General features: G+C 42.2%; 1 protein-coding gene across 1 annotated transcript in view; it reads left to right on the top strand.

The window, feature by feature from the left end:
- The first annotated feature begins 7,559 nt into the window (after positions 1-7,559).
- The window catches only part of SVEP1 (sushi, von Willebrand factor type A, EGF and pentraxin domain containing 1), a 132,305-nt gene continuing 116,652 nt past the window's right edge, over positions 7,560-23,212 (top strand). The window contains exon 1 of the mRNA XM_074856279.1: positions 7,560-8,084. Within this exon, the coding sequence (XP_074712380.1) occupies positions 7,566-8,084 (519 nt within the window). The 5' untranslated portion in view covers positions 7,560-7,565. The remainder of the gene's footprint in view (positions 8,085-23,212) is intronic.

Consider the following 23,212-nt stretch of genomic DNA (forward strand, 5'->3'; position numbering starts at 1 on the left):
ACATATTGAGATCAGTGTTAATTATTCCTGCTGTCCCTGTAGTTACTGACAGAATTCATACTTTTCTCTGTAGGAGAAAAGAGAGCACGTTCTCTCTCCAGCCTTGTATATTTTCCATCTCTTGGCACTGTGTTTTTAAAAGCTCTTTGTCCTAGATGTGTATCACAGTAATTCTGAAAGCATTTCTATTTCTCATGTCTTCAGTCCTGGGTTGGCTTAATTTCAAAATAATATTTTGAGTAACGTGAATATGAACTCTCATACAGAGGGAGAGTGAGGTTGTATGAATAGAGTATGAGCCATACCAGACTAGAATTAAGGATCTGTCTATGTTTGAATCTTCTTTTTAAGTTCCACATTTTAAGGAACAGTTTAAAGCTAGGCAAGTGTAGTCAATACTCTCTTAAAATCTGGGATATGCAACTCCAGATGTTTAGTGATGGAAGAGATACCTTTGTACTGTCTTAAAGCATTGCATGGATTTTCATTGCACAGATTTTTCACACACAAATTTTGGTATCCACTGCATTATATATGGCTTGGAGTTCAATTGCTTAGGTACACAGTTGTTTGACCATCGCCTTTTGAAAGAGGTCCCTGCCATTTTCACTTAATGCCATGTAATCTTTGCATTGGAATCAACAGTGAAGTCACTCCCTATTCGTCACCTCTGTTTTTCCTCATGACTTACTATCTGTAATATTCTTTTGCCTATCACATCTCTTTCAGTTATCTCTTTTTGAGGCTGAAGATAATTTCTTGTCTGATAGCAGTATTTTCATCATAGCATCCTAAATGCACTTCTAACATATTTGATATTCATGGGTGATACTAACAGTATGAATTTTAATGAGGAAGCTATAACCCTGGTGACTGGAGTCCTTTCTTATCCACAGAGAAAAGTCACACTTCTTCTGCTTGTAAGTTTTAGTTGCAATAGGGAAGAAATGCTCCATAGGGCCCAAACCTTCTCTCCTTGACTCTTTAAACTTTGATACCTCTGGAAATAACAGAACTAAAGTACTCCTTCAGAAAAGTATTTTCTAAACATACTTTTCAAGACCATTTCTTGGGTTCTTTGGCATCCTTTTGATATAGGGAAGAGAGGTTAGAAATTTACTCTCATTCTTCCAGAGCACTGTCCTACTTTGCTGTGTTAGCGCAGAACACCCTGTAAAGCAGACATTCATGAGCAGTGGTACCCATGCACCGCAAGCAAGCAGAGTCAAAGACTCCAGTGATTTTGTGTTTCAAGGCTACAATACATATCAAGTTTTGAAAAAGCAACCTGGAATAGCCTGTCTACCAAAACCATTTTTTTTAACTGTGTCAGCATATTCAGGAGCAAAAAATGCCCTAAACAGACTTCACCCTACAGACCTTGCTTGTATCTTCCGTCCTGCCACACCAGAGCTTTCAGTCTCCAGTTTCCCTGTATTTGAACCTGCCTTTTATGATCAACAAAGCCTTCCATGCATGGTTTTCTCATATTCAGTGTCTGCCTAGAACTTTACAAAAATCATACAGCACATGCTCTGGGGTGTAGAATATGGCAAAATATACTCACTTTAGCATGAATGTACTAGGCCAATGACACTGACTTTGTGCTTATGGACAAAGTATGTTTCATGAACTCTCGTGAGCTTAACTTAAAAGTCTATTCAACATCTGTTGTGCAGACGGAGACCGTCAGATGTTTTGATTTTGCCTACCTTTTTTTTATCTTGGAAGTTAGCCATATGATATTATTAGTGTGCACTGGGCTTGTCCACAAGTGAAGATGAAATTCCTATGACTAAACTTTGTCATTGTCTGAATACTGCGAAGCAGTACGAATCTTGTTTTTCTTTTTTATAGCTTGAACTAATAACCCATAGCTTGGATCATTCAAATGCTTGTTTGCTCTGCTGAAGACTAAAACACCCAGACCTCTGCCTGAAAGGAGACACTTTTGGCAGACTGACCCTTCTCCTCCTACGTAATAATCTTTTTCCGAAGTCATGTGGACAGACATTTTGCCCTCATGTAAGGGCCATGTACTCTCTTCAGTCTGTGTCAGAACTCCCAGAGGTGTCAACAGGATTTGCATGTATAAATCAAAACTGACTGCCCTCAATTTGTGTTTGTTCAAACAATTTATGTGGGAAGTCTGAACTTCAAGTTTCTAGCCCTGAACAATTTCTCTTAAAATAATTAAAGCTAGTGAATTATTGCTTTTTGAAAGGATTGTGAAGTATCTATCCTGGCTTTTTAATGATAAAACAAGTGATAATTTAAGAGATGAATCTCTTATTTTTCTCCTTTTTGAGAGTACTCTTATTTTTACAGAAAATTCTTCATTTCCTCCATCCATGTTGCTTCATGTTCTGTTTAAGCCAAGGGCTGAGGCTTAAAATGTCAAAAAAATCCCACTCAGTTTTTATGCCTAAGATCTTGATTGCTTTGGTATCTGAGTACTGAATGTAAAATACATCCTGATCCTCCATGCTCCTTTCACTGCTGCCACTAAGGAAATACTCAAGTCAGAAACTGCTGAGGCAGCATGTTCTAGCAACACATCCTACAGTAGAGAGCTCTCAAGGGCAGACTCTGCTCTGCAGCAAAACTGCCCTCCCGCCTGGTCTTTGTCATGGTTTAGGGGCAGTGAATGAAAAACGTAGCTAGAACTGTAGGCAGGTAAGGCACTGGCAGCACTGGGAGGTGAAGGCTCTCAGGAGTAAGAACTTGTGTTCCGCGATTTGTGAGCTAAATCTGTTCTCACTTTCTCCCAAAATGTACAGGAGGAAAGAGGAAGAAGCAACTTCCCAAAGCCCCTTCTCCCTCTTCCTCCCCCTCTCCTAGAATAGCTCTGCTGCCTTCATTTAAACCATGAAGACCTTGGATGTCACCTACCAGGTACTGGCACTTCTTCCCTGATACCATATTAATAGCTCCCTGCTATCAGATTTGAGAGGTCATTTTCTGAAAATGGAAGTGTGTCTCCTCCTGCTCTATAAATACTATTCCTGCAAGCTTTGCTCCTCATACAGAGTCTTAAACACCCCCAGCTGAAATACTGCCTGACATCTGCAAAGGGAAATGGACAACACAGAGCAACCCTGTACCCTGCCAATGGCTTAAATGGAAGAAAGAAGTCTGGCTCTGCTAGCTCCATATTATGTGAGGTTTCCCCAGATGGATGCTGGGTGCTTGAGCACAAAGAGAGGCTTAGAACAAGCTTAAGTAACATCAGGTTCTGATTTCTGTTCTTAAGATGTCATTTTATCTCTAGTTTAGATAAAATTTAGAATGCTGCAGGATTCCTGCAGAAGACTTAATGTTTCAGTTGCAGCTATGTTTCCACTGTGGCACGAAGTTGCTAACAGAACATCTTTACTGTAAAAACAAAAATGACCTGCATTCCTCCAAAAATTGTAGGGTATGTGATAATGCGGCATTGTCTCTGCAGGCACAAATACTGTGTGGGTTAAGTACAAGGATGTGTTTTGTCCAGCTGTATTTGGGGGAACACGAAGGGGAAGGAATATAATGCTTTTCTTCTCCATATTTGGAAAGATGCTTGGCCATGTTTCATTGAGTAATTCAACCAAAAAGCTATTTGGCTAAAGGACAGCAATCCTCAGACTGTTTGTTTGCAGTAGGGTTTTTAACCAGGGGTAAAGATTTCCCTTTTGTTTAGTAAGCAGGACGGTGTTAAATGACCATATGATCTTGCGGGGAGACAGTAAAGAATTACTGGAATTCATGAAGTCTGTGGATTTTAATAAGACAATTAAAGAGATACAGGAATGAGATTGTAAAAGCAGTTGAAGTGCTGCTCTTAAGCTTTCCTTTTCAGGACCAGCCAGCCCTCTTCTGTCACATGACAAAGGCAGTTAGTTTATTTACAAGATCTAGTGTTTTTTGTTACCTGCTGTTTTGTAATGCAATAGACTCACAGTCCAGCACCACCTTCTTGTGCACATTGTCATCAGAAGCCACATGAAACCTGCACTGCCTTTTCAAGTAGTGAAGCCCAGGGCAGATATTTTGACCTTCGGGGATGCTTAAACTGGGAAAAACTCCTCCTGCTCTCCACTTCCCCATCTGCTACAGATCAGTATGAACCAAAGCACAAATAATATGCATGAATACAACAGGGAAAAGACCATCAAAAGCAGAGGGCTTAAGCACATCAACATGGAAAGGATTTGTAAAGAGCTGGCAGGCAGGCTTGGAGAAGGCAATTTCATTACAACAGAGATTTCCCCTGGAAATGGTGCTTTCAGAAAAGCTTAGTGAACATATAGTGAACAGAATGCTTGCTGCTTACACACACACACACACACACACACTCACACACAACCTCCTCCACCATCTGCAAGATGACTTTTTCTCTCACAAGCAACAACCCCAAGGATAAAATTCCTTCCTGAGGATTCAAAGCTTTTTAAGTTACAGTTTATTCCAGAAATTATTCTATAGTTTTCTCAAATCATGTCAGGAGCAGACTGGAATACTCTGGATGCCCTCACTCTTTCCCTCAGACCATCAGATCATGTTTATTACAGATACTGACGCTAACTGCTCATAGTATCTTGTAATGCTTTATTGTCTCCTCTCTGAATGACTGTGCTGAATGCCAATGATTTTAAAGAGTTACCTGTGTTATACTCAAGGGAGAATATATGAGGAGAGTTATTCACTACAGGTCACTGATTCTTTTTGAAGTCTTTTGCTAGCTAATTATCCATGGATTGAAAGGAAATTTTCCCTCACCACTTCAATTTTCCTAGATTTTGCTTCACATCAGTACCATGCTAGGGTCTAGTCTTGCATCTACAGCCAGATCTTAGCTGTTCACCTGTTTACTCCTCTTCTACTGTGACAAATATATTTATGACTTAAACTGATTACTTCATTCTGCTGCCCTTACACATACAAATACAGCTTTCCATTGAACTAGTGATAGCTTCTGTGCAGCATGACTGCAGGACCTGTGTGACCTGCGAGACCTAGCAGAATACGTATTTTCACAAATTGCGCATGCATTAAGGACTAATTTATAATTTCCCTGTTATTTTTTGCATTCACAATTCTGATGAGATTGCTAAGACTGAAATTAACTTCTATGTTCTCACAGTTAGTCATACCTGATTGCGGTCTCCCACGCTGGCAGTACAGGAGGTACATATGAAAAGTGGCCATTAACATGAATTGTTCTTCCTTTGCTAAAAATGTTTCTAAATCATCCTCCTTTCCTTTGTTTCTGCGTCCTAAAATGTGTAGCATTTATAAATCTGAATCTGGTGTTATAAAAACATGGGGAAAACAAAGGAAATGACAGCTTTCCAACAAACTGAACTGGGTTAAAAGAAAATTACCCGTTATGACCTGAACACTCAAGAGTAACAGCAGCATGTCATAATTGCAATGATCTGCTTCAGTTAGGAGCACCTTACAGATACCAAGCATTTCTTCCATTTCCACCTCCTCTTCTTGGCTATACTCTTCTGTTCTTTCGTTCTGGTCTGTGCAATGACTGACACGATCTCTAGCCCAGTACAACGTAGATGAAGAGCACTGTAAGGTGTACCAGTGGTGTGACTCAGACCACAGTGAATGCACCTGCGGCATCATTTCTTTAATCCCCCAAAGACCAATGGTGCAAATCAATTTGCTGAGGATTTTGGTAGTTGTAGCAACTTTCAGCTACTCCTTTCAAGTCAAAAAGGTTGTCTGTTACTACAAAGGAAAAGCAGAGTAGCCCAAGCATGATGTTGCAGCCTTTATTTCTGTCACATGAGCAGAGTTTAACTGATCCAGTCCATCAGCTGCACATCCTTCAAAACGAAAACTACTTTTCACATATGCCTCTGTAAGAGTGTCTGCTATCTTCTTTTCAAGCACTGAGTGGCAAAAGTATACCTAAGAAACAGATTTTTGTGAAGTGCTTGGACTACCACCTAAATGTAAAAACGTGTAGGAACCGTATATCAAATGCATCATTTCCCTAATTAAATAGTATCTTCTGTCACTTAGTCTCTTGTTATTTGCAGTGGAATTTGAGTATTGCTGGAAAGTCAAAGGGACGGTATTGGATCAGTTTTCCATCAGCTGACACTCCAATGAAGAAAGAGTAAATAATTCAATTAAATGTAAATGTGGGGTTTGACTTGCAAATGCACCAAAGCACCTGTGTATGCCATGGCACTGTGAAATGTCAACAACAGTAAGCTAAAGCAGAGGAGGACTAGAAAATTAATAAAGGAAGGAAAAATACTAATGAAGGGCTGCCATCAACAAGTTTACATTGCTGATCTATCCCAAGGGAATTTTTCTGAGACTCAGTTACTCCTGGAAATGGAGTTGATTAGCTAGAGAACTGGTTATCCTAAACTAGTGGCTAAAAGGAACCCAAGTTATTGCCTCATATCAGCCTAGAGTATTAAATATGTACAAAGGCTGGTTGAAGGGGGAGTGGGTTCTGAATTTGGGCAGGACATCTCTCTGGGAGTGTTTCTCTCTCCCAAAGTGATTCACAGACAGCAAGATAGCATGGGAACCCTCCCAAGCAATAGCTTGTAATCTCACACTTGGCTACCAGCAATTTTTTGTAACAAGCACGGAAGATTACTGTCACTGTTGGTACATCCATGCACATATATATATTTACACAATGTAGATGTACGTATGCAGGTGCTGTCCCTGCCTTTCACACACACACACTCCTGTGCACCCTCACCCCACATTTCCGGACACCTCGCCATCCCTCCAGTGAGACGCACGTCTGTTAGGCATTGCTACACCTTCGAAGTTGGAAAACTGAGTCTCCATGGCCGGATGAAGTGTCCCCTTGAACGAGAGAAGGAGACTGACAGAGCCAGGAGCAGGACCCGAGGTACCCCCGTCAAACCTCCCAGCCGCAAGCGCATCCTCCCCGCAAAACAAAGGGCTAAATTAACCACGATTAATCCAGCACGTGTCACTGCAAGCCCTCGCTCCGTCCCTGCGAGAAGCAGCTCCAGCTCTCGCGGCGGGGGAGCGGAAAAGGCGCTTCTCGCTTTTGGGGGGTTTTCCGCCGCTTCCCCTTCTGCGGAGCCCGGCACCGCGCCGCTTCGCCTGGGCGCATCTCCAGTGACCGCCGCCCCCCCCCGCGACCGGGCTGGCCCCCGCCAGCCGTGTGGGACCCATCGGGGCGGGACGGGGCGGCGGCGGGGGGGCGGGGAGGGAGCGGGTGTGCGGGGGATTCGTTACCGAAAGGCGAGGGGCCGGGGGGGGGGAGGCAGCCGAGAGGGGGGCGTGCAAGGGGCAGCGCCTCAGCCGCGGGGGAGGCCCGCGGCGGGATTAAAGGGCGCGGGTACCTGCGGGGGTCGGCGGGGAGGCAGACGGCGAGGCAGGCGGGCAGGCAGGCAGGCGGGTAGCAAGGCGGGCAGGCAGGCAGGCGGGTAGCGAGGCGGGCGGGCGGGCAGGCAGGCAGGCAGGCAGGCCGCCCGCCCCTCCGAGGAGCGCGGAGGTGGGGCGCCGGGAGAGCAGCCGCTCTCCTCCCGCGGCTGCCGGCGTCGCCCCGCGTCCGACGCCCCGCGATGTGGCCCTTGGTGGCCCTCTGCTGCTGGGGGGGGCTGTCGCTGTCGCTGTCGCCGTCGGTGCCGCAGGGCCGGGCGGGCGGCCCGCCGGGTGCCCTCTCCCGCGCCCCCACCTTCGCGTCGCCCGCGCTGGCGGCGCCGCCGCTGCCCGACACGACGGAGAGCAAAGTGGAGAAGCTGGGCCGCGCCTTCAAGCGCCAGGTGCGGCGGCTGCGGGCGCGCAGCGGGCGGCTGGAGCTGGTCTTCCTGGTGGACGAGTCGTCGAGCGTGGGGCCGGCCAACTTCCTCAGCGAGCTGCGCTTCGTCAAGAAGCTGCTCTCCGACTTCCCCGTGGTGCCCGCGGCCACGCGCGTCGCCATCGTCACCTTCTCCTCGCGCAGCAACGTGGTGCCACGCGTGGACTACATCTCGCGGCGGCGGCCGCAGCAGCACAAATGCGCGCTGCTGGGGCGCGAGATCCCCGCCATCGCCTACCGCGGCGGCGGCACCTACACCAAGGGCGCCTTCCAGCAGGCGGCGGTGAGCGCGGGGCTGGCGCCGGGCTGGGCGCTGGGCTGGGGAGCGTGGCCGGGCGGGGAGGGGAGGGCCGCGGGGACACCGTGAGGGGAGCGGTGGGGTGTGTGTGTGTGGTGAGTGAGCGGTGCCGTGTGGCCGTGAGGTGTGCGGGGAGCGGCGCGAGTTGGCGAGGGCCGGTGGGGCGAGGTGCGGGGTGCGCTGTGTCCAGCGCCGGGCGGTGAGGCGGGGCGTGGCGGGGTGCGGAGCGGGGGGTGAGGAGGCGCGGGGTGCGCTGTGTGTATGGTGTGGGAGTGTGGCTCTGCGCACCGTGCGAGGGCGTCCAGGGTCGAGGGGGTGTCAGGCTGTGCGGTGGGATGTGGAACGGTGTGCTGCGGGACGGGGAACAGTCGGGTCCTGATGGCAACTAGTCACCATCTTCCCGTGCTGTGCCTGCCGCTCCCATGTTCTCTGCTGCCCTTGCAAACAAATGTGTGAAATTCACTCTTTGAAGGAGCATGAAGCCAGTGTCCCGATTTCGGAAGTGATATATGTGAATCAAGTCTGGCAGCTGAAACGTCTGCCTTGTTTCTTGGCAGCGGGACTTGGGTGCCCGATAGCTGTCAGCAATCAGAGATATCTCCGTACTGTCGGCAGGTGACTACTTTAATTGCTGATGACTAAGGTGCCCTTAAGCTGCGTGTAGTATACCAATAAATAGAAGCATATCCAGAATGTGTCCAGACACTGGAACACGATCATCAGTGGTGTTGTTACACAGTCCCATGGCACAAATTTGGTCTAGGCAGCTCCTGGGCATGTGTTGGTGCTTGAGCATGCTGGGGACGTCTCCCAGTAGATGATGGCTCATGGACAGCCAGTCTACTCTGGAATCTTTTTTATGAAGCTAGACTGGGCTGCTCCTTGCCATTTGGCTTCTGTGTGCAGGAACATTCCCAAAGCAAGTCTAGTTTTCTGTTATTTTTGTGTCTACTTTCTGCTAGTGTCCTGTAACTGAGCATTGGGTGTACTTCTCTTGAAACATATTACACACTCTCCTTTAGAGTTGATGAGTGAGACTGCAAGAGGTGCATCAGTGCTGGGCATATGAAATTGGCGAAGGTTATTCTCATCTTCACATTTGGCAGGAGAAAGGAAGACCATTTTCCGATGTGCCCAGAGCTGCACATGGAAAACCTGCTTTAGGAAAACATACTCCTATGTTAGACCTTCCACTGTGAAGTCAGGTTTTGATGTAGATCCATCCCAGGGGTGCTGTGTGAAAAAGTTAATGATACAAGTTACAAACAACCATGACAAACAAAACATAAGCTTAATGAATACTGTCTGTTTTCCTGATAGGGCATCTTGACTAATACCCTTGAAAGGGAATAAACAAAAATTCCCTTCAGAAACCTACATTTTAGTTTTATGAGCCCAGCTAAACCTTGTGGCTACAACAGCATCGCTGTCATCTTACACTGTGGTCTCATAAGAATGTGGGAAGAAAAATAGTTGCATGGTGGCAGGGAGAATTGTGATTAAATGCCAGAGTTAAATTTTGGACTTCTTGCTGGCTCTTGGTTAAAGATACTGTACTGTGGTTTTGTTCAGTATGTCTTCATGTGAGACAAATTACAGCTTCAGGGAATACTCTCCTTTCTAGGGATTCTTCAGAAAATGACTGTTCTAAGTTTAAAATACTATTGGAATAAATCTAGAGAAGTATTTTAACCATAACAAAATTGTTCTTCCCTCAGGACTCTTACACTGCTGTCCTTTGGTTTTAACTGTCTTTTGGTACAACCGTAATTATTTCTTCTTTCACTTTCCTAAAATGTCTCTTTTTTTCTTCTTACACTTTAATGTGGGGTTTCTTCTGCTTCTAACCAGAATTCTCTGCTGCTTTTCCAAAACCAAAAGTGTCTGCAAAGCATGGCAAACTCCCCAAAATAGTATCAGTTATGTGTTGTAGTCACAGAAAATGAAGGAAAGTGCATTGTTAAAATAATCCCAGCATTTACGTGGTTGTGTAGCACTTCTCATTGGTAGGTCTCAAAGTGATTAATTCAAGCCTGTGACAGTTCTACGGAAACTAGGGAGGCAGGGAGATAAGTGAATTCTGCAGGGTCATCAGGCTAGTCAGTAGCTGGCCTGGGAACATCAGCGAACAGAGGCAAGATTTACATAGCAGTTAGCTGTCTCAGAACCTGTGGCAGCAAACCAGTTCATTTAAGATCGTCCTAAAAGCAGAGGTCCTCAGTTTGACAAGCTGTTGCATATCTGCATAATGTCATCTTTCAAAAAATAAGGGAGTTCTTGGCACTGCAGTTTTGCTTCCTCTCCAAAGGTGCTTTGCAGAGAGGTTTATTGCAGAGTTTCTGTGTTTTGTCAAAGCTGTCCATGCTTACCTTTGCCACGTGGACCACACTTTGACATTTCTACCCAGCAAACTAGAGATGAATTCTGTGAGGTACACAGAAATATGAAGGATGTACCACAAGAGACAGCGGCAGGAGGCAGCACCCTCTTGAGGAAGGCTGAGCTGCTATCAATGTTTGGTTTTGCAGCCCTGTTCGGGATTTCATGCCACACTTGAGCTAGCAAGTTCAGCAGTCCTTCTTTCAAGGCATATGTAAACAGTCTAAGAAAGGGGAAGAAACTAAGCTCACTCATTCTGAACTCTTAGGCTTCAGTTTTTCATGCAGCGAGTCGGTGGGACAGCACAATACATGCAGTTTATGTTAAGCAGATTGCGTATTGCATTATGGAAAGCTGCAGAGCTGTTGTAACAGTGAGGAACTGAGGCAGAACTAAAGAAAGTACAAACAGATTTGAGCAAGTGTTGCTGCTGCTGATTTAGATGCTGATTTGCATCTAAAGCCCAAAAAGCTCCCTGGTTCAAAGTGCTGAATTTCCCAGTTGTAGGCACCTGGGTTGGGCTTCCGATCCTGAGAGGTAACCACTGCTAACAGCACCCATTGCACCTGGTAGGAGGGATGTGCATTTGTTGCCAGATCTGTTGTGAAATAGAAGAAAGGAATTGTTGTACAGCAGTGGAAGTTTAATGATGTGTTCTTGTCTTAGCACACAAGAGTCACAGTGACATATGTGCCATCTTTATTGATGGACAGTTTAAACATCCTGAAGCTGCACTGCTTGTTGTGGGCTAAAAAAGCTGAAAATACAAATTATTTAAACTACTCCATGTGGCAGCCTGACAAAATAATAGCAGCTTCTAAGAAAACAGACTTGTTTCTGTCTTCCAGTGCAAGTAAAATGGGAAGTCTCTCTCTTCAAAACTGAACTTGGAAGTTGTAGGTGTACACTGCTCTTGAGCTGAAGTCAGCGGTAGTGCACAGCCAGCCTTAAACAGACGAGTCAGTTGATCTAAGCAACTTGGCAAAGCAGTAGCTGAGGGAGGCTTTTGGAGTTGCTCTGCATTATTGTAATAATTGTTGCATTAAAAAGCTGGGCTTTTTGCTTTTGTAATGCATCTTCACTCCACTGAAGTCAGTGGTGTATGTAAACAGAAGGTCTGTCACAGCACCTACAGAGTCAGGTGACACATTTTCTGAATATCTGGTCTTTGAAATCTGGCTTTTTTAATCTAACCTGATCTTGAGGGAGCGTGACGAATGGTCAACCAGCATGTCAAATTCAGTGCTCTATTGTCATCCAATTAACAAACATGAAAAAAATGGCCCTCAAAACAATGTAAGCAGGTATCATTTTAGGATAAACAGTTCTAATGCTTATTTAATGCTTGTTTAAATAAGTAATGGTGGCTTTGTTTCTTCTGTATGTCAAAAGCATGAAAGTACAAGATGGAGCACTGTTACCCACTGGGATAATCGGCTTTTAATTTCAATGCATTTTCAGATTCTGAATCTCATTTTGAAATTAAAACAAAAATAGTTGAAGCAAAGGAAGTTGAAAATCTTTTCTTACCATGTAAATGGTTTACATTTTTTTATTTGAAAAAAGTTGTACCCTGTCACTTGAGAAGATGAGCATTTGGAGTCATGTGTGTTGTCTGTTCATCAAGAATGTATTTATGGATTTTTATTCACATGACCTGCAAAATCAGCAGCTAATAATGAGAGAGCAGCAGATTCTAGCCTACCTCTGGCATTGTGCTTTAAATATCTGGTGATGGCTTAGGTCAGTTAGAGCTAACTGACTAGTTGATAGCAGTGAGCCCCTCTAAGTTCTGGTAAGGGCCTTAGAGTCTATATTAAAGGTTGTGGTGAAAAAAACTGAAGTCAGCCTGGTCTACCTCTATGGTCACCTTTGAAATTGCAGAGCTGGTAGTTAGCAATTATTGAGCAAATTGAGAGTGGAGTTCCTGTCAGCCATCATTAGTGTCAGCTCTAAATCACCACTTCTAATCAGCACAGTGTTTGTGAAAAGTACTTGTCCTGCATACTGCAGTCTTGCATAGGATTTGTTCACAAGATTAATACAGCTGCGTCAGAGACAAGGTACACATCTGCACATTGTTCATTGTCTTTAGACTAGCCTGATATGGGGCTACCTTAAGAAATTATTAAGTAGTTCATTTTTTCTCTGCCTTTTCAGCCAGGACAGGCAAAAAGTGCTCTATTTAGCATCATATATGGAGCTTAGCAAGGTTAAGATTTTCTTCAGTTGGAAACCTGCTCTTTGCGTATTGACCTGTTTATGCACCCAAAATTGTGCCCTGCATTTTGGTCCAAGCAGATGTGTGTGATTTGAAAGTCTGGTGTTTAGCAGATTACCCATTTGTTATCTTCCCTTTAACTTACGTGTAATGTGTTTTTAAATGCCAAAATACGTGCCTTGCAAGAAGCACTGAAGGATACTGCTATGTACCCTTTTGCCTTGTCGGTTCAGTGAGGCAAACTGAGTTCATCAGTGCGAGGTACAGAAGAGAGACAGTCTGGCTTCAGGCACAGACTGAAGTGCTTCATCCTGGGAGTCTCTATGCAGTAGAGACCACGGTAGGGTCATCCCCATGTGTGGCACCTCTGTGTGGCAGTTCTGCATTGGGTGTCCTGAAGCCCTTTATTCAGTGTCTCCCTTTCCATTGAGTATGTAGGAAGCTGAAGATGGACAGATACATCACCTCACTCTAGACCCTGCATTAAACACCTGCTTCCTCTCCCTTATTCTCCATGTTTTCCCTTCTCCAGTATCCCTAGAAGCAATACACTTGGTAGTTCTGATCAAAAAAAGGCAAAAAATGCTAGTAAGTATTCCATTCCTCATTGCTTTTTAAAGAATTGTTTTTCATGGCTTGAAAAAGTCACTTGTCAGTTCTCTTTAACACTTTGGACTACATGCCCTCCCAAACCACAGTTTTTATACCTTTGAATATGTTCCAACAATATGTTCATACTAGTACTAGGGATAAGTAGCAGCAATGCAAAATGTTATATAAAAAGAATTGTTATCGGATGGAATGTTTTACAGTATTTTCATGCAGAGTTTATGGCTTACTAAAACCTGGCTCAAAGGCATTCAAGTTACCAGCTATGCTTATACTTTTGCAAAACTCCTGGCCAAGTAGTTTGCTCGTGCAACTTGGAGGCTCTGAGAATGTCAGATCAACCCACAAAAGAACTTGAAGATACAGTTCTCTTTTTGTTCTTAAATTTTTGAGATGCTCATTATGGCATACTGTTTATTGCTTGTTGCCCTACTGTGAGTTTGATCAGTCGTATTCAAAGATCCTTGTGGTTTTAGACAGCAGAAGGAAGAACTTTGATGACATGCTAGATTTAATCTAAATCATGGTCTCCATGAAAATCTTGAAGTTCGAAGGAAAGTGCATCAGGTTTTATTAGTTTCCAGTTGACTGTTTCTGATTTCTGATTGTCCTTCATGAAGTTTTAAGGCTGAAATGAACATTATGGGTATACTGTTCGATGCCTCGCATAACTGCATAGAGTGCTTTATGACTTCCACCTGTAAAGAGGACCTGTTGGGGATGCTGTGTAGGACATAGTTCAGCGATACAGTGCAGAACTGACATTTTCTGACTTTCCCATCTGCTTTGAATAGGAGTTGCTACGTGTGCATTGGGGGCCTTTCAGAAGCAGAGAGGCTGTTACAGTGTTTAAGAGAGATCCCAAGGAATTGTGCAAATGGCCAGTATATTTTAGTAATCGTGTGGATTTTACTGAAGTTTTGGAAATTAGTCATCTGGAGTCTGCTTTTTGTTTGTATGAAAGACCCTTTCATTTTGATCCATTTCACCTGTGTTAACATACACTAGTGTTTCTGATATTCTTGAGTTGTTGTTATGTGCTAAGCATAAAAAGACAAAGGCAAAGACTATAACTTTCTGGAAAAAAGGGGGTAACCATAGGAGAACGTACTTCTTTCAGCACAAAGAAGGGTGTTCTGTGTCTCTTATTGCTAAGCTGTGCACTACCAGCAAGGAAACTCATCTTACTGGGTGGAAGTTCCTTGTCTTGCCATCATGTACCTATCTCAGCCCATTTCCATGGGCTACAGGAGGCTGGTCTGACCCTAAGCCTTATAAGGTCATATGATCAGAGCACACCTGACATCTTCATAACTTCTGGCTCTGAGAGCTGAGATGGATGTCCCTGCCTGGATGGATCTGCCCTGCACAGTGTACAGTGGCCTTCCTGACCTGTGTTGCGCCAACCAGGCATGTGTGAAGCAAGGATGAGAGGAGGTTTAGGGATGCAAAGAGAGAATTCTGCCAGCATCCACTGCCAAGACAGGACTACCTTAGAAGACACACCCTTTATTTACAGCATAGTACCACAAAGCCGTTTTCCAGTTAACATACAGAGGCAGAGGAAAGTTGAGAAGCACAAGACATTGCTGCAGGAATTAGCACAAATCTTGCTGAAACAGTAGCAGAACTAACAGCACAGTGAATGAAAACCTTTCATCAGTATGGTATCTGGATGAAATTTTCACAAATGTTTCACGATAGAAATTACTTTTCCTGAGAAAAAAATTTTTTGTCCTCTTGTCTCAGAGCCTTTGCTGGAGGGGTCTGACAGTAAGTACCTTCTGATCCCCAGTCGTTCAGAGTTGGTACCTTCACAGAGAAATCAGACTTACCATGTGCTCTGCTCCAGAGATACAAAGACAAACCAGAAAAGCTACTGAGTTGTTCCGAAAGTAGGAAATAAAACTCCAGGCGTTAAAATTCTCAAGAAGTCATGACAAAGTAAGTTGTTTTATTTTTAATTAATTTCCTGGACTTACGAGAGGCCTTTCCAGCAAAATACATCATATTTAGCAGCATTTCCTGACACAAATCTGAGCATTAATATTCTGTATGTAATACATTTTGCATGTTCTATGACACATTTTTAGCCTTTTTCCTCCAGTTCCACTTGTTACTGGAATTTGAAAGTTAGATTTTGCAACAATTAAAAACACTGTTGCCTTTAGCAACAGCTAGGCTCTTTGGGTGACCAGGATCCTGTTCAAATCTTTGAGCTACTTTAGCTCAATGATGTTAACACAATTCAAAACAAAAGCTGCTGTTAAAATTATAATGTTCCCTCTGGTTCAGGGTTTCTCTTGTAACCTCCACCAGTAAGATGAAGAACCTCCTTGAATCTGACAGGCAGCCTGTAAAAAGATTTAGCATTCAGAGCTGTGGTGCTCAGCATATGCAGTATAAACAGTGAAGCAGGGAGTCCAATTGTCTGTCTTATTTCTCTCCCAAACACTCCCCCGCACCCAGTTGGGCTGGGACAGCTTTTATCAGTGATAACTGCATGTTCATGTTGCTCAATTCTAGCAGTCCTGGGGCAAAAGAAGGTATTCAGAACGTAATTGAGCAGTGACAGTTGGCAGTAGATGGGCCAGGTCGTGAATTGTTTGTCCTTTTGGAATTAATTATTCTGTTCAGCTTTTTTCCCTGCTTTTTTAAAGTAATGAATGTTTAAAACACAAAAGAAACAAATATTTGGCAGATACACTAGTCAATAGTGGTGTGAATGCTTGGTCTGAAAATACATGAAGATTAATTACGTATTCAGGAAAATATTTTTTAGTCCTTTCTTTGTGATTAGCAAAAGACCAGAGCAGTGCTAGAGAAATCAAGTACATCTTGGTTATATTAATGATGGAAATTGCTCACGCACAAAGAAAACTAAGATTTTTCATTTTTCAAATCAAACTGAGATCTATTAGCAAGATGATATTTTGAATATATCACACACCATAGGAACATATAAGACTTCTGGCAACTTTTCAAAGTCCAGATAAACTTGTTAAAAGGTTGTACAGCACCAAGAGCTGAGGAAATAGCTATGTACACAATGTACCTTGTCTTTTAATGCCCCGTTTAGAAGACCTCAGAATGATAGAAGGTGAAGGATTGATAGGTTAGTTGTTTCCTGGAAACTAGGTGCATTCTGTTCATTCTAATTCAGAGCTCAAAACTTCAAGGCACCCAATTTCAAGTGTAAAACAAGTGTGTAGGTCAAAATTCTATGTAGTAGCTCCTGTTATTGTAAAGACAGTGGTGGTTTTGTTGGTTGTTTTTTGATAGTGCAGGGAAGAAACAGTCTTTTTGCGATGTGAAGGTGATTGTTTTAGACTTGGAGTGCATAACTTTGCTCTCCAAGGTAAAAGTGGTTTACTCATTTTTCAAACTGTACAAAATGCATGAAATGCCACTTTTTCACTGTGCAACAGTACCTAAAGAGTTGAAAATGTAACACAGTCATTACAGGCAGAATCCATGTTGTAGAAAGAGGAAGAAATGCTAAGAACTGGAAGTCAAGTATGTTCCTCCCTTATCACAAAACCATAGAATCACTGAATTGTTGTGTTTGGAAGTGACCTCTGAAGATGATCTAGTCCAACCCCTGGCTCAAAGTGGGGTCTGCAAGATCAGGTTGCTCAGGATTGTGTCCAGTTGGGTTTTGAATACCTCCAAGGATGGAGATCCCACAACCTCTATGGGAAACCTGTTTCAAGGGTTGCTCACCCTTGTAGTAAAAACATTGGTCCTCTGTTTTAAGTGGAATTTCCTGTATTTCAGTTTGTGTGTCTTGCCTCACGCTGCCAATTAGAAAAGTCTGGATCCATCTTCTTCACTCCCCCCTCATTAACTATTTGTATACATGGATAAGAGGACTCAAGCCCTCTCTTCTCCAGACTGAACAATACTAGATCTGTTGGTCTTTCCTGAGATGACATGTCTCTACATTTCCTGGCTGTGAGCATGCCTGGCTTATTTTACCTGTGTGCTTTGATCTGTAGAGTGAGAATGTTTGACTCAGTTGTAAGACTTACTCAGGTCATACCTGCCAGTGACTTAGAGATGCTTGGAAGATAAGTGTTGTGGCTAAGATAAAATGATAATTTAGTTAGTATTCTTGCACTTTGTTATTGATAAGACATTGGAAAGTTCATTCTCAATTATGCAAAAAACACATATAAGTTTGGGAAGGATAAAAGACAAGTAGATGACTGCAAGCAGAGAGGGTGACACTGTGGAAAGCAAAGATGAAGGTTGAAGATAGAGGGGATGAGAAGGATAGGAAAGATGAAAAGATACATGCATAGATTAAGGACGTGATTTCAATGGCCCACCCATTGTTGCATAAATTAATCATGAAAAAAAAATTGGTAGAGCTAGTACATTATTTAACTGAAGTGCAAATCACTGTAATGCAAAACTTGGCCAGCATGAAATCACTGTATTTTAAATAACCTTTTTTTTTACTTTTTAAAAAAATTATTTCCAGTTGTTACCTTCAAAAGCCTATGACTTGTAGCACTATTTAAAACCCAGATTAATTCTATAGCTGTATCTTTTCCCAAATTATAAGTGCAGTTCCTGTTAGGGGAATATTCAAGAAAAGCTTTTATTTCTTCTGTATAGGTAACAACTCATTCTCTAGAGCTTGTGTAGCAGTGCAGAAGAAAGTGGTGAAAGGTAAACAGTTAGACGCCAAAACCTCTAACTGTGGAATATGTTTCAGTTCCTCTCCTGAAGGGGCAACAAAACCTAGAGAGGGGATGAGATTTATTTGAGTGGAACAGTGAAAGTAGCAGTGTTCAGTGACCAAAAGAAAAGACGGTGAAATCAGACCTCAGCTGTTTTAGAGAGGGGACAGCAGAGATATAGCCAGCTCTTTTATGTGGAGGAATAACAACATTTGTATCATGATTAAGGGGAACAGTATTTGTCACCTCCTAGCTTTGCATTACTTTTGTGAGATGACCAACTTCCTTAGAATTGCTCAGGCTTCAGTGATAACATGCCTCAACTCCACTAAAAGCTATGGTTGATTCCAGTGTTGATACTATATTTCTTTACAGAGTATTTATTTATATAAAACTTCCTGCCAGATTTGGACATTTTTACCTGCAGGAAGGATGAAAGCAAAGGAACCATAAAACAAAGGGTGAGCTTCTCGGAAGGATTTAACATTGCCATTTCCCTTTGTGAATGACATGCAGATCCGCTTCTGAAGCCATCTATGAGAAATTAAGACATACCGTTTTAATATTCAGCTGAATATATAGCTCAAATCTATGCAGTGTTTTTTGTAATGAACTATAATTTGTTCATTTTAATATAAGTTTAATAGTGAGTATGTTGTATTATATATAGTTATATTAATTCTGTAATATTATAAAATGGGAATTACTTCTGTTACAGTGGGTAAGTGATCCTCTGGGAAAAAGAATCGTGTCATTCTATTCAGAACTCATCCCATGGTGTGTAGGTTTTATGTAATTCCTGGGGTGAAAACAAATTCAGTGTTAAGTGGCCTAGTGATATAGCAGAGCTGAATGGCTCTTTAATAGAGGGCTTTCTGTTTCTCTTCTGAGGTGTGGTGATGATCCTTCTCGACCTGTAACAAATAACATTTCCTTTCAGCCCTTAGGGAGTGTATTCCCTACAAGGTATACAAGGAGCACTGTAATTTTTGTGATGAATGCTTGGATAATGTTGTTTTGAAAACGAGGTTCCAACTTAAACCTTTTAAGACAAGCTTCTGCTGGCAAGGAGTCTGGGGCTGTCTGATGCTATCTAAGGCTTAGTTTGTAAAGTGAGACAGATTAACCCATTTCAGCTTGTTTCCCTTTAGACAGATATATTAATAGCCAATTCTGTATGGTCAAAATCTTCATTAAAAGCAAAACACTGAGTAAGGACAGACATCAGGCCTAAGATCAAATGTTTACGGATTAGATGCAGAACTTGTAATCGAGGCAGTAACAAAGAACCTTTGACAATGTCATTGCTGTAGCTGTCAAATGGCTGAAGAAGTCTTTGGTCTTGGATGCTACTTACCCCCTGATTTTGTATTACAAACTCTATATTAATATTAAAACCACAGAAGTCAGAGGTTTAGCTGTTTTTGTGACTGTACTGATAGGATTTCATTTTGCATTACAGTAGTGAATTTCTAGAGGAGAACTTTGTATGACAAGTTTTTTGTTGCACAAGACTTCATTTTTTAATTGTAAGGACTGTTATTGGCACAAAGAAAATGGCAAGTCTGCCAGATGTTTGTACACACTAAGCAAAGACTGAATACAATACAGATGGTAATAACTTTTTGCTAATGTGAAAAGAATGTTTTGTTAAAGATCTGGAAGGATTACTGAAACTTACTGATCTATCATTCCTGTGAAAGAAGTGTAGACAAAAAAGTAGGTACTGAAACGGTCAAAGACGAGGTGTTTCTAGTGGCCCCATGCCTTTCTTTGCAATCATCAAGAGCATTAATTGTTTTGTTTTGTTTGTACTTATCCCTTATTATTAATTTATTGTAGTGATCAAATGGACTGTGTTCTCAATTAAACAGGTCATTCAGCAGCTTATATATTTTGAGTTATGGTTGGTGCTCAGTTTCATTTGATGGTAAAATGAGAAGCAGATGTGGATATTCATACCAAAGAAACAGGTTCTCATGATCCTTTTAAATTCCGAGTAGTGTTTAGTGGGCTTTTAAGCTTTACTGAAGAACCTGACAATTTATGAAAGGACTGCAAAGCCTTGTCATGATAAAAAGTCATCTTTATGTAGATACAGTCCATTAAGTTGATGGGGACTGTTTAAATACATGGAGCCACCTCTGTGTGTGCTTACAAGTTTAGGGGTTAAGTGAACAGACATTTTAAAATATATGAAATTTCTGTTGGGGAAAAAAAGGGCTTTCAAAATGATGTTCTGGAGAGGGAAAGAGAGAGGCATCTCAGAAGAGAGGAATGTGAGTCAGGGGTAAAGGAAACAAAAATGTTGTGAAATGCCACACAACAAACATTGCAGAGAAGAGGCAGAGCAGTGCAGACTGTTGCTTGGATTGTCAACAGCTTTGGATGGTGGCCTGTCCCTTATGTCACTGTGCTTTCACAGAAGGAAACAAAATGTTAACTGGACCACCAGACATATACAGATGATTTAAAAATAGACTTATGTCTCTTTTTTTTCTTCCCCCCTCAAATGTTGAATGTTTCTTCCTTTCCCTTGTTCTTTTCCTCTGCTATCATACAGCAGGGATTCTGTGTCTAGAATTACAGCTGCAAGATATGAGGGCCAAGCTGTTCAGTGGCTTTTTTTTCTTTTGATTTCTAGGGGCAGTATGTAGCAATCCTGTCTGTTTCTCTACTCAGATTCACTGGTGCCTGAATATTCGAGTCCCTCAAGTAGCAGGCAGACAGCTTAGAGTTTTCCTGCCTGTTAGCTCAATTTGTGTCTGTGTGTGACAGAAGTGTTGCCCCAAAGAGGAGGTCGTCCTTTCAGATGCAGAGGACAGAAAAGCTGTTGGCTGCTTGCCTTATCTCAGGGTCATGTAGCTAAGGGATATTTGCCCCTCAAAAATGGTCTTTTCCTGATGCTTCACACTTACTCTAACTGATGACCCACATATTTTAAGAGGGCTTGGTAAACTATTGTTCACAAGACCTACAGACAGGGAACCTTTCTTAATCGGGTGGAAAGGCATGGAGCATTTGTGTAGTCTACACAGCAGTTTCAGAGGGCATTGGTGGTGGTCTAGTTTTGTAAAGCAGAGCTCCCTGCTAATTTACTAATCAGAATTAAATAGTCCTTCCTGAGATCTGTGTTGTCCTGGCTAGGCTACTGGGGGTCAAGCTAGTTTTTTCATTGGCCATGCAGACATGTCCCTGTATTTAGGGAAAATACAGAAGTTTGATTGCTACCTAGTATGAGTATCACTTGCTGAAAAACTAAGGCAATGTGTAATGCCTTCCATTACCTTCATCTGCAAGGTTTGTGCAGCTTTGTGGTAGACACAGAGGAAAACAGTGCTGGAAGGATATTACTGAAATTGCAAAGCCACGTCCTGCCAAAATTAAACTTTGTTCCCCCTTCTGTAAATCTTATGACATAATCACGAGTTGAAATCATATTCTGCTACAGCAAGCTGCATGCAGGTGGGATCTTTAGAGAATTGCACTGGCAATCTCCATTATGTCTCTTAACCCTGTGCAAGTTGTGATTTCTTCCTCAGTTACACAAGTTCCACAACTTGCATATATTTGGGGCGTATTTTTCCACTTTTATTATAAATGTGATTTGCAGATTGAAAGTTCCTTCTGCAAAGCTCAGAGATGCTACGGTTGCAAAAAACAAATAAGTATAGACAACATATGTTTTTCCTCATCTTGTTATTTGAAATAAAAGCCATTTTCACTGAAAGAGCTTGAGACAGACATCCTGAGTGGAAAATTTCAGCCTGAATACTTCAGAAGTTGGATAGAAGTTTATGTTGCTTACACACTATTTTAAGATAGCATAGTTAATGCTAAATGTATTAATTATATGTGTTAATCATAAATAGCACCACCCTCTCTGCCTGCAGTGTCACTTGTCTTAGAGCATCCGTTTCAGAATGCATTTTGAAATAAGGCATTAGTATTTTTTTCCTACTATTTGTCTTCATATTGCCTTATCATCCTGGTTCTTTTCATTCTAGTTTTCCACTTCATTCTAGTTTTCCACTTCATTCTGGTTTTTCACTTCATTCTGGTTTTCCACTTATGACTTAAGCAACATGAAGAACAATAGGTTTGGTTTGTGAAGAGTATTTGTATCTGCAAGAAAATTTGGTTTCACTCCCTTTGGGTTTTGCATACAAATAGTAATAAAATCAAGCCCAACAGCAACACATTGCTTGGCAGTCTTTCAGACCACGGTGCCAATAGTCTGTGCTTTGATTTGTGGTGTGTGTGCTTGTGTTTGTTTAGTATCTACCTGGAATCAATGAATTGCCAAATCAAAATCAAGTTGTCCTGAAATGTGGCCTAACAGAGAAAGGTTACAAATCTCTGCAGGTTCTTTGGACTGGCCTAACTTGTAAGCTTTTGATTGATCTAAAAGCCAGACAATTTTACTTTCTAAGTCTTACTTTAAGATTTTGTAATAAAACTACTCATTTCAGTTCATCTCTGGTTTTGGAATTTGTGTTTGTTAAGGGTGACTTAAATACATGTACTGCTCATCATACAATGACATGATTTCTGAGGTATCATCCGGCGGTCTGTCAGTTGTTGTCTGTTGTATTGATTGTAGCATGTTACAATCTATTGAAATAAAAGTGGTAGTAATTTGTATGCTACTAAGTTGAAAGTCTGCCCAGACACTACTGAGTATTGTCACAAATGTTTTGTCTGAAGTATTAGAAGGAATGGTCCTTAAATCTGTAGATGGCAGCAGGGTGGAAGGGACTATGGGCAATTTTTGAGGCCATGACAGACAAGCTAAAGTGAGCCTGGCAAACTGTTTTAAGGAAGAAAAGCACAATTCAACAGGGACAAATAGGGAATGCTGTGTTGGGGCTAAAATAACCAATAATCCAGATGTTTGTTGGGAGAAGACTAACAATAACTCAGAAGTGGACCTTATAATTTACTGGGACAAAACATAAGATGACATGAAAATATGTTGTACTTGTTACCTCAGATTTGCAAGAAAACCAAATGTATCACCAACAGAAAAGAATTCACCATGGTGGGAGGTACAGATAGAAAGATTTAATGTATTAGGAGCAAGCAGTTTGCACAGAATAAAGAAAACCGAGTGTTCTTTAAGTCACTTCTTTGTCTTCAACAGGTTACCTGCTAAACTTCGTAACTATTGTCTCTGACTTGACATTCAATCCTTGAACGCATGATGCCATAAGAAA

This window comes from Strix uralensis, chromosome Z (genome assembly GCF_047716275.1).
Source record: "Strix uralensis isolate ZFMK-TIS-50842 chromosome Z, bStrUra1, whole genome shotgun sequence".
In the NCBI taxonomy this organism is placed as follows: Eukaryota; Metazoa; Chordata; class Aves; order Strigiformes; family Strigidae; genus Strix; species Strix uralensis.